Here is a 12,407-nt window from a genome sequence, read left to right as displayed (position 1 = left end):
AAGAATAATAAAAAGAATGTGTTAAGGCCTATATCATGGTCTCGCTTTTTAAAAAAAGAATATCGTGAACGTACATTTTGTTCATCAGCTTGTGCTTTGTAACCATTCTCCGGTTGAGTTCATATGCCCACAAACAGATTATATAGTATATATATATATATATATATATATATATATATATATATATATATATATATATATATATATATATATATAGTCGAGACAATGTAGATGACAAAAGATGTCGCATGAAGCCGGCTATTACGAAGCTTTCGACCTTGGTCTTCCTCAGCTTTATTATCTGTTTATGAAATGAAATATATGTTTTTGAGCATAGCAAATCTGGAGTCATGAACACAATATATTATGTTTTTATTATATATTTTATTTCTTTTGCCATTAGCCTCCCCTTCCATTGTTTGAATAATAGCATAAGGGAAATGGTCAAACTTTTGTGGTTATAATAATGGCCAAATCATTTCATAATTACCAGGTAGCATTAAATGACGATGCCAAGGAAAAGAGTGAGTTTCTGGTGGACCCCAAAATGAAACTGACACAGTACATTTCTTGAGGAACGTGATTTCCATCATGGAGTGAATTTACTGCAATAAGATCGCGGAAATAAAAGAATTACAGTCAACAGCCGAAAGGGAAAACAATCCTTGCCGGACGGACTACACGTCCGAATTCTCAGCTTTGTTTCTATCAGTTGCCGCTAGCTGGCGCTTGTCAAGATACTGAGAGGAGCTCAGTCAAGTTTACTAGAAACACCCGACCGGTAAGATAATTCTCCTCTGACATACATTTGAAATATAATATGTCGAAATTTCAATGTCTTTCCTTTCTCATTTCAAATTAAACTAACTTATTTCAGTTCAACTCTAAAACCTGCAAAGGAAATTTCACTCACAAAAATTTCGCTAACAGCGTACAATGAGCACGGTGGACCTTCTTTTCCAAGATTGCACACCGCTATCAACTGTGCGGAACAAGAAATCATATTTGTCGCCCTCTATGCTACTGTTCGGTTCATGATTGTTCGTAGATGTGTACTAGTATTATCATCTATAATTCACATGACTCATATAACATCTAGGAAGATCGAAGAATCTGCCGACATGTTTTGGTTTGGTTGTTTTATTCTGTTCTATATGTACTCCGTTTGTTGCTGTTGCTGTTCATTCGTTAAAAAGAATTAAGGTAAGATGGAAAAATTGTATATTCTCTCCGATATCGGGATGATAATAATGACCTTTATTGGATTAACAGACTTTATGATACATGAAATGATATCGCCTGCCACTAGGTCTCTTGATTTTTAAAATATGTCTGAAATGTGACTGCCTCGATCGACGAGCAAAGACACCAAACATATATACATTCTAAAGTAAAGTTAATGCCAAGGTGAGGGGCCGACTTTATGCGAGCAGGGACTTCCCGATTCGGTTTTTTTTTTTTTTTTATGGCCGGGGGGGGGGGGCATTTTGCTGCCACATTTTCTGGTGCCACTTCCGGGGTCGATCAACTGACAAACGAAAAAAAAAAGGCATAATATTTTTGACAAGCAGCGAAAAAAGTCTCACTCTATTTCCGGGAAAAAAGGGGGCACAAATTAAAACCATACATCTTCTGCAAAAAAGTGGGGCAAGCCCCCCCCCCCCCCCCGACCCTGAACTCTTTCTTGTATCAAAACAGAAAAGATACTGTTATATCGCGGGCAATCAAAAACTGCATTTTCATTAAAGATCCATGGTATTTTTTATCCTCATTCTTGTTATGAATACTTTCATCCATTTTGTTATTATTGTTATCATCATTATTATTATTGAAACTGTTGCTGTTATCATTAACATTGCCATCATCATCATCATAAAAAACCAAACAAACAAACAAACAACAGAGCTGATCAATGGGTATTGATCATCGTTGAAAGTGCAGAACTTATCTTTCCTTATGAAATATGAAATTTTCATATAAAGCAGCAATCGACTGTCCAGAATAATCTGGTGAAAGGACCGCTGAACTGATTGAAATATATATACCAGAGGGAAGTCAACATATATTATTATCTTTGGTTGAGGATCACTCTATGAGATACTAGGCCTATGGATTCCAAGATCTGAATGAGTAAGTGGAAACAATTAATGTAAATAGCAGAAAGCAAAACTACCCATGATTATAAGGACCTAATCATGCAATCTAAGTGGTGATTAAGGTCCCCTGATTGATATCGTTTAGTGATGAGTGCTCAACAAGTCATCCAGAGTGATTAGCAAGTCTTATCGCATAGTGAAGAAGTAAAGTCTACGCACGGGACAACCCGGATCAGACCCTGAAAGTGATATTGGAGGGTTTGAGTGAACATTTAGGCTTGTCCTTATGGCTTCACCTCGAACAATAGCGAGGGATTTAAAGTGTTCTTTTAGAGGTCGTATCGATTCTGGCAACAAGGGCCCAAGTAGTTACGGATGAATGTGCGTATTGTCACACGCAGCACGTGTGGGTCGTCAAATACAAAATATACACACAGAGACATACATGCGCCACACACTCATCAGGGCTGAACAGTCCGCCACAACACAAGTCAGCTGCCTCAAAACACCACCTTATTCGTTCCAAGTTCGTGCGTGTGCTTGGCAGTGAGTGTGTTCACGCTCGGAGTTGACAAGAGCGCAGATTTGTAGCTGCGAGAAACGTACGGCCCTTTTTTTTTATCGTTCGCAGGCACGCCAGCACTCCCGCACAAGCCTGACAAGAAATCTCGCTGCGCGCATTGTAGCAGCTACGATCGTGTGCTTTCGTTTCTCCTTGGACATAGCAGCCGCTGCCCTGTGATAGGAAGATAGCCAACCTGTGATACACCTCCCCTTGGATAACTTATCGTCACGTCGAGCCTACTTAGGAATTACTTTCTCCAGCTTTGGCTACCCTATTACTGGAATATTCACAACACACTGTGACGGTGTTTAAAGGTCTCCTCCTTTTGACATCTGGTGATTGGATTCAGCCATGGCAGGTAAGCGACATGCCTTCTTCTCTTCCCTCTATTCCTACTCTCCCCCTCCCCCTCTCTCCTCCAGTCTCTCACATAGATTTCGTGTGGGCGTGTAACAGGTTGGATGTTGTTGAAACATACAGATGGAGAAACTGTTCGCAAGCTAAGCTGAGATGATTTCGTTGAAACACTGACAACTTAACCTCCGAAAATCATACGTTATCGAACAACATGTCGTATAGATGACAAGCATGTTTGAACGCGGCAAAATAATATTCGTATGAATGATCAAAACTAGCTTCGTTATAGAGGCTCCCCAGCCAGTTCATCTTCTTCTGTGGTTGAGAGGGAGGATCCGCGAGGATGCGGATTTGGTTGTTGGATGCAAGGATGGATGCTGCAGCTTCGTTTGTTGTTGGGATGGAATATTTGATGCCATGGGCGCGTCTCTCGCGTGAATAATGTAGCAGGTCTCTTTCTGCATAGCAACAAGCATCGCTCGCTTGACCTGGGAATCATTAGGAGATGGATAGAGACGTTTTGCTTCTCCCCTCATCTCTCTTACTTTCTTCTCCCAATCTCTCTCCCTCTCTCTCTCTCTCTCTCTCTCTCTCCCTGTCCCTCTCTATGTCTATCTTTGTCTCTCTCTCTCTCTCTCTTTCTGCCTTTATTCCCATTATTGTAGATTTAAGGTCTTGTTTCCTTTTCTTTTCTTTGCTAAACAATAATGATGTTCTACAGATGTCGATATTTCGCAGTTACACACCTATCTCTCTTCTTCTAGTAGGGAATAGTATTATTGCGTGAAGTTTTTGTTGTAGTTTGTAGTTGCTGATGTGTATACACCGTGTATGTGTGTATGTGTGTATGTGTGTGTGTGTGCAATATACATCTGTTTGTGTTTACGGTTAATGATAACAGATGTTGTTATTATTACATGTCAAATATTTGAGTATATCTTTTGGTAGCATTTAAACTAATATTTCGGTGTTACGTTAAGATGAACTTCAGCTCATCACAATTTTCCTTTTTTTTTAAAGGATTTGATTCGCCTTCTCTTTAGTTCGATTTTTTTTTTCATGTATGCGCTCCCATGATTTGTTTTTTTCTTGGAATCTAGGCGACATATAATTAACGATACATTCCAGACTACCACACTTCCCCCATGAGGGTAATATGATTATATCCGATATTTGGGAGTAATTATATGAATATGAGGCGATAGAGATTATCGTCAAAGAGAGCGTAGCTGCGGCAGATCCTTGCAATGACGTAAAGTTTCACAGTGGCTTATAAGTGACTACATAGCATGCTAGTTATTTTCACTTTATGGGGAGAATCTTCCAAAAATTGCCGGCAAAAAGAGCGTTTCTCTTGTGCGCTGAGATAATGATAATGATTGTCCGTTGAGGATTTTATCGTAGCAACTACCCAGTTACACCATAGCAACCATCATACTGGATGATCCTGCCTTATCGCCTACACTTTATCTCTTGAAGAAATATGAATTTTACAGCATTCGTTGCAATGCGGCGCCATTGACAATGGTTGATGAATACCTGTAGACCTATGTTGTAGACTTCTACAATAAATGATAAGCAAAATGATAAGTATAGTGGTGATAATCCTGGGAATGGTTATGAATCAACTAGTCAGACCGTTAATATTTTTGTCAGTTGTCACTATATGAATCAATGTTCACTGTGACCTGTCAATAACCTCGATATTCCTCTCAAATGACAACAGCGCAAGGCTGCAGTCTGAAGAACAGATGATTAACATTGTAGGATTCAGTAGGGCTTATGTGTTTTTGAAAATATGCCACAGTGCAAGAAGTTCACCTTACGCCATATTTCATTGAAGACGGTGTCATGTTTTACCCAAGATTGCAAGAACCCAGAGGCCCATCGTAAAAATGCGATTAGTATATGAGCTTTCGAACGGTGGGCAAGCTAGGTCTTGGCTATAACCTTCCCATATTGTTAATTTTGAGCAGTGACTATAGCCGTGATTGTGAAGTTAACAAGGCGAGTGATCGACTGGAGGTAATACTGTCTTCTTGTTGCCTGAGAAAGGACATGGTTATGTAGGGTGGATCGTCAAGCCGGAAAAGGAGCAGAGCAAAGTACAGATATTTACCAAGAGATTAAAGGTAGTTGTCCTCGCTTTAAAGATGGGAAAACGAAACGGGAAGGAATTTCAACAACAACAACAACAAAATAAGACAGACAAAATAAGCCGTTTGTTGCCGGAAGGTGGCCAGTTGCAACTCATTCAGTAGCCTATTTGGTTGTTACCCCAGGTAAACCTACTAAAGATGTAAAAGTCTCGCGGCAGCATAATGTTGCACGGTTGGGAAAGAATACAAAAGTTCCAGTTTTATCACACCCCCCCCCCCCTTCCATCATAAACAGAGCAAATACGACGAATTGGATGGCACATGTTATTTATGTTATTTTCCCAATGCTTTGTCGTTGTTGAAACAGACTTTATCATGTCTCATACGCGTCATGGCGATCCCATGATCGAGTGGTATTTCCCACATTGTCTGATAAACAAAACGCATGATTCTGAATATGCCTCAGACTAGAAGAAAACACTCACACCTCCTTTTCATGCTTTCATTACTGTAAGATTAGCCCTTGGAGCGAGGGTGTCGCTTATGGGTATTTACTGAAGCGAATGGTGCCTTTACAATCACGTACCCCGATTCCTGATGGCTAATGCGAAATTAGCGGAAAACCGCAATGTAAACGCTACACTTAACGATTTATTATTTGTGCGTGTTTTTTCTTGTCACATGTTAATGTGTTTTCGTCTATGGCTTAAGGACTTGTCGGTTGATGGGGGGGGGGGATGGAGGGGGTGGGGAATTAAAATTTTACACGATCCACAACATGCCTCAAATCTAATCAAGTATGCTATTGTGTCATTTTGGACAAGTATGATACCATAATGATAACTGCAAATGGCAAGCTATACTTGGCGTACAGCAAGCAAAATTTCCCTGTCGCCCACGTAATCTCCTTGCTCATATCACCAAACGGGATGATTGAACGTACAGTTTTGCCCTAAAAAGTCACGTTGACTGAATTTGAACAATTGCTTATAAATGCGAGTATATTATGAAGCACAGGCGTGGATAAATTGAAACTGACGTTGAGAGAGATGTATTTTTATCGAGGCATAATGAACAAAAAGGTCAGCTAGAGCTACGCATTGATTCGTTCAGATCGGGGCCAGGTAAACAGTTGTTTCAGATTGTCCGATAACCAGCGGACTTCCCTAATCTATTCGAGATGAACATTTTCGGTTGAAAAACTTCACATCAAGGCCACGACCACTTTCGTGGGATGTACGCAGGAAACGTGATTACTGTCGAAAAAAAAAAAACCACGGTGTCAGTAACAATCATGGTGCTACTTTAGATTATACAGTGTATTGTATGCAGCACGTTTAATATGTTGCTACATGGTATTATTACGCCTTCCTCGTCGGACCGTGTGCAAGCAGCCTCTTAGAAACAGTAGGATTGCCTATAGATATTTGACGCACTGTTTTCACATTGTTATAATATTTATGCGAAGGCACACCTCACCCCTATCTCTCACACCCTCAGGTGAAAACGATTTGGGGTGTTCATTGATTTTTTGTCTTCATAATCATCATTGATTCCATTTCTTATTAACATATACATTATGATATTTGCGTATAGCAAAACTGAAACATGGCGACATAATAGACATTAATCACATCCCACTGATATCATTATGAACAAAAATATAAGTACAGCTTTTAGGTGCATACAGTCATCTATTGGTATGAGGACAGCTATTAAAAAGGGTGCAATATTCGCCTACACATGCTCACAACACACAGACACACACTACCCTTAGCTCTCTATACACTGAACCATAACACCAACGCGGGTTATTATACGCATGACAAAATCATCTCATCTAGCACTTCTCCTTTTTACACGAACGCGGGAACAATGGTATCAGCCATTCCTTTTCTCGTAGGTCTATAGAACATAGATTGAGTTTGCTATCAGACCAAAACAAAACAGTGCGACGAACAACAGCTTCGCTGTGCTGCATTATGACTGACATTATAGATCCAAGTATAGAATTGTTAGATTCAAACTGATCTGTTTGTGGCACTGGACTTAACGCTGATGTACTTGGGAGCGGTGCAAAGTTCACGATGAATTACTTTTGAAAATAATGTTGCATAACCGTGCACACTCTCTGATGGAAGTTATCATAGTTACTAGTACAGTGTATCTCAGTGAGTGATTTCAAGGCGGTATACTATAGCTCGCCTATTAAACTCCTTCGTATAACCATGTGGTAGGTCCATGGTATAACCAAGTCGCCTAGTACCTCCTTGGTATAACTGTGAGGAACCCCTGTACAGTAAGACCCCTCGTAGGATCCTCCTACCTTGCTCCCTCCCCCCCCCCCCCCCCTTCCACCGTCCTTCCCACTATTGCACGCATTCCTTTCATCCGCCAAGATCGAAACCAGTTGTCTGTTTCGCTATTCACTGCTCTCGTGAGACAAAAGCTCGTCAAGCGCGAAGGCTCGGCCAAGATGGATGGCTGAAAAGCCGTGTCGTGTGCTGACGAAGACTGTGGAGGGGAATCCCGCGATATCAAGGCAAAGAGAGGATGTATTAGTTGGATAACTAGAGAGATATAGCTAGATAGATAGAAAGATACATGTATAGATAGATTGATAGATAGAAAGATAGACAGATAGAAAGATAGATAGATAGATAGATATATGAAAACAGAAGTCGATAGATAAATGAATATATAGATAAAAAGAAAGATGGATAGAGATGGGTAGATAGATAGATATAGAAGTGTAGATAGATAGATAGCTACATAGATCAATAGAGAGCCATATAGATAGATAAATATATATATTTATATGTATAGATAGATAGGTAGGTAAGGATAGATGGATAGATAGATAGATAGATAGATAGGTTGATAGATAGACAGGAAAATAGAAGTATAGGTACATAGGTATAAATAGACAGACAATAGATGGTAGATAAATCATATGCCTTGTGTATATATATATGAATATATTTGGGAATATAAATATGGGAAACGGATAGATACTGTAGATATAAATAGGGACAGGTCCCTTGATCTCATTCTCTTCCAAGTGTGCTCCTTGTGTATATTCACCAAAGCCTCTTTACATTATAATTCTAGATGATGTATTCATTTTTCAAGTATGGAAACGACTATAATTATCACGTAAACTAGCCGGTCGTGATAACAAATCTATACTACATGGAATATGTACTTTGATATCATGCACGCAACTTTCGATCAGAGAATTAATGGAACTCCCTGTGTTCCTCGTACAGATTGAAGGCATAAAGAGTCACTTGATTTTGTTGTGTTGTGCATGCATGTCCAGTTAAGATTGTCGCCCATACATTACCATGCGTTTTTGGTTTTCTGGTATTTCTTTTGAAAACCAACGCTGCGGACAAGGAATAGTATACAGTGTAATTTTATTACTTTCTGGTTCAGTGACTCTTATAGTGTATCAAATCGACAGGTAACCTTAAAAGTGCATTGCCCTTTGCGATGAATTGTACTGAATGATGATGATTCCCCTGGACATGGAGACCTATATACACGGTTAATACTTTGTCCTAAATTCATACAATCTTCCCAAAGAAAAGGGCTGGGGTAGCTGTCTTGTAGACGTTTGGAGCTCGATTCGCAAAATGATACAGAAGGGAATATTATTGGCTCATTTAAGCTGAAGTAACTCATGGTTTACTCCTTTCCCTTCATTATGGATTGTGCAAAAGAATATCGTCTTCCTTGAATGTATGGAAATGGAACATAACGGCATGTTACAAAATAATTATGAAATAATTACTGGAAGGTTAGGCTAATCGTTATGCCTATACAAATCAAGGGCAAACCCCTCTAAAATTTGGGACATACTACATTAAAATAGTAAATTTGAGTAGGCCTAATTATTTTCAACACAAAACAAATAAATCAACTATAAAAGGTTGATGACATAGAGATCTATACCTTTAAAGGGACTGCCTTCTCGAAAGTGTTTAGGCGTGCGAACAAAGTTTGACCATAGATCTATCGTCTGCGGTTTGTTGTCCTTTGTGTGCATGTGTGCGTGTTGTGTTTGTGTTGTGTGTTTCGTGTATTGATCGTTGCTCCAGGGGCGTATTGATGAAGCCACATCCATTGCACGGTGAGGATGTTCTCTGTCTTCTCCGGACTCAGATTAAAATTTCCTTGGATTTCACATTCTTCTCGTGTGTGACTTTGCTATATCGATCTTTTATTGCCGTTTTTATGAAGTCACTGGTTGTGCGTGTACTTAGTAACCCTTGTGCAGTGTGATTTGAGTGCCAATTGGCACTGAAAACCCCATAGACTTGTACACACTGTGTAAGGGGTTAAGCACCAGCCACATATTAAATCTTCATCATGTAATCATTGTCATCTTACTGAAATCATTGCAATAATGAGTGATAGGGAATACCAATACATGTGATTTCGTAACTATCCCCTAAAAACAACCACACTGTAGGCCCTACTTTATGATAGGAAATAATGCAATGTCTTTGAAAACGGTGAGTCTTGTCTTAATCTCTTTTACCCCCAACAGACATATTCTCTCCCGACAAGACCTCGGCGTGCAAATGGGTGAACTTTTCCACCAATCCTTTGCACTGTCGTATGAACTGCTGCCTCCGAAATATATTTGTACCGGAGTACCATGTGTTACACACAGCATAGTGATCAAACCTATTCTTGTATCGTTTCATTTATACGAAGAAAATGAAAGCTTCCCAGCTCATATGCCAGTTAAACAAATAGGGCCTACCATGTGGGTGCTGGAGCGTGTATTATTATCATTAATCTGTCCTATTTGACTACTAAATTTATGCGAGAAGGTGATATGCACTTAGCAGCTTCTGTGGTATATATTTGGTTGGTTACCCATGTATGAAAAGAACACGTACCCGCCTGCATTATATCATAAGCTGTACTCCAAAGCTACCAACATGGCTGTGAGTATGTGGGACTATATTTTGTAATGCCACTCTGTAGGCCTATGCTGTACAGTGTTTTATTATAATAGAGACTCTGCTTTTTATTTCCACCTGTCTTCGAGTTGCGGGTAGACTGGAATACACATTAGTCTTCTGTGTCATATCATAATTTTCAAGATCATGACATAGCAAGTTGTAACGTTTGAAATAGATACGTCATCATTTTACAAGACTTAATGAGCCGACAACTTCTTTCAAGACCACGTGACAGTAAGACCACGTGACAGTCTTCGCACGCTTTGTTTTCGCTTAACCCGCACTGGAACACCGAGATCTCAAAATACCACTTGGTTTCTTGTGGGAAAACAAGTTCCGAATGGTAGTCAGTGGGTTAATGTCGAAGCCAGCGATGGTATACCTGTGATACATATAGTAATGGGAAGTCTAAATATTATGCTATGCGATGCTACATTAAAAAAAACGTGGGAGCTACCCTATATTGTTATAGCTGCATCACGTCCATGGTTAGAATGCGACCGGGATCTAACGTTGCATTCAGCGCAAGAGTGTCATTTCGTGTGAACTTCCTTCACGACAGAATTCGATGTATAATGTTAGTTCGAACAACACGAAACAGGGCAAAGCTTCTGCAGAAGACAAACTAAAAATAGATAACAAATAACGCAGTCAACAAGATTTGTTTTCTCTCTCTCTCTCCGTCCTTTCATATCCACAACATTGTTAGTATAGAATATTCTGCGAGATATTATAGCACGAAAGGGAATGTCCTGCCCGTTAAATCTTGCTTTCTTCCCAGCGCGACTGACAATGTCACACATCTCACTGAATGACGTGAGATTTCATCGGCATGAACAAGTCTTGACAACCATCATTGCACTCCACATAATCGCTCACATTTCGAGTTCATAATGTATGTTGCATTCCCTGTGTCTGAGAAGAATAGCTTGTGGGAATGGATTAAAAGGGGTGCAGCGCTTTTGTATGAAGTGGTAATCGTTCTTGGTGTATAGCAGCTTGCTGTATTGTTACTGTATCTGAGGAAAAGTCTGATGACCTTTACCAACTTGCATGGTGGATCGCCGCCTAAAGGTGTATACGCTGTTATGGGAGGTGGATAGGCATTAGATTACTTGGAAAAAGCATTCACAAGGGAGGTAAAAATGGTAATTACTATCCATTTCAAAGTTCTACAAGTGTAATGGAGTACTACCAGACGCCTATCTCGGATTTGTATCGTGATTATTCAGATTTAAAGTGAAATTCCAGTGCATTTAAAAGTTATAGTCTGAAAAGAAGGAGTAAAATTTTATCAACCGAATAATAAAAGTCTGATCATAATCGGATTGAAAATGAGCTAGTTACGACATTTCGAAGTTTTGATAATTTGTCACGAAACACTTCTGGAACAGTCAATATGAATATGCAAATAGTGAAGTGATGATGTAATCCGTTACAACTTACCATATAGTTTGTACATAGCATTTTGAAATTTCCAGTTTTTCAAGAAAATGTAATTCCGCCCCAGTCTTAAAGACAGCCAATCCCTTTTGCATGCAAATTTTTGAAAAAATTGGTGAGAACACTTAGGTATTGAAGAAAACACTATTTAGAAAACGCCTGTAAATTTTGAACTCAAGAGGGTCTTTATTTGTTCAGTTAAATTGACCGTTAAGATTTGAATAATTTTTGCGAACTTCGCAAAAATTACAAATCTAAATACTAGTCTAGTTTTACAGACCTGTGTGATGCATTTAGTTGTACATGTAGTTCATGTAAGTGGTGTGTTGTTATTTGCCATTGATAACAAAGTAAGAGAAGCTAGTGAATTCTTCTTTTCTGACAGCTTTAACATGCATATCTGTTGTTCGAAGTATAAGTATCATTATTACAACCACAGTAGGATTAATGTATGCAGCTGTGCCTAGTACACATAATACGTTACGGTGAGCGTTTGGTACATTATTTGAATTTTAACGGCTAACAACCTTCAAATATCACAGAAATGTTATAGATTTACAATAGTCTTGTCATTCTGGTAGAATATATCATGTTCTGTGCTATTTGGGAAGGAATGCAAAAGGGAAGGGCCATCTTTAAATCCCCATGTATCATTCTGATCAATATCATAAAGTTTTTCAACCAGGAATAACAACATGTTTTACACTATGATAACAGAAACAGAAAAAAAAAATCTCGTCAATTATTGTGCACGATCAAGGGAAAATCGTGAGGTGGGGACATCATCAGCTCACTCATTTGCATATTTACATCAACTATACGTGAACTGTCTCGTAGAAACTAGCGAAACTTCCGAATGATTATTTCA

The 12,407-nt window shown here is 39.1% G+C and overlaps 1 protein-coding gene across 1 annotated transcript in view; it reads left to right on the top strand.

Moving 5' to 3' along the window:
* Positions 1-2,643: 2,643 nt before the first annotated feature.
* Positions 2,644-12,407, top strand: part of LOC139722206 (neuronal membrane glycoprotein M6-a-like) — a 129,214-nt gene continuing 119,450 nt past the window's right edge. Inside the window, exon 1 of the mRNA XM_071633522.1 lies at positions 2,644-3,019. Within this exon, the coding sequence (XP_071489623.1) occupies positions 3,013-3,019 (7 nt within the window). The 5' untranslated portion in view covers positions 2,644-3,012. The remainder of the gene's footprint in view (positions 3,020-12,407) is intronic.

The sequence above is a fragment of the Diadema antillarum genome, unplaced genomic scaffold (assembly GCF_040938485.1).
Source record: "Diadema antillarum isolate AM-2024a unplaced genomic scaffold, OU_Dant_1.0 scf00000160, whole genome shotgun sequence".
In the NCBI taxonomy this organism is placed as follows: Eukaryota; Metazoa; Echinodermata; class Echinoidea; order Diadematoida; family Diadematidae; genus Diadema; species Diadema antillarum.
The sequence above is the reverse complement of the archived record's forward strand: the minus strand, read 5'-3'. Positions and strand labels throughout refer to the sequence as shown.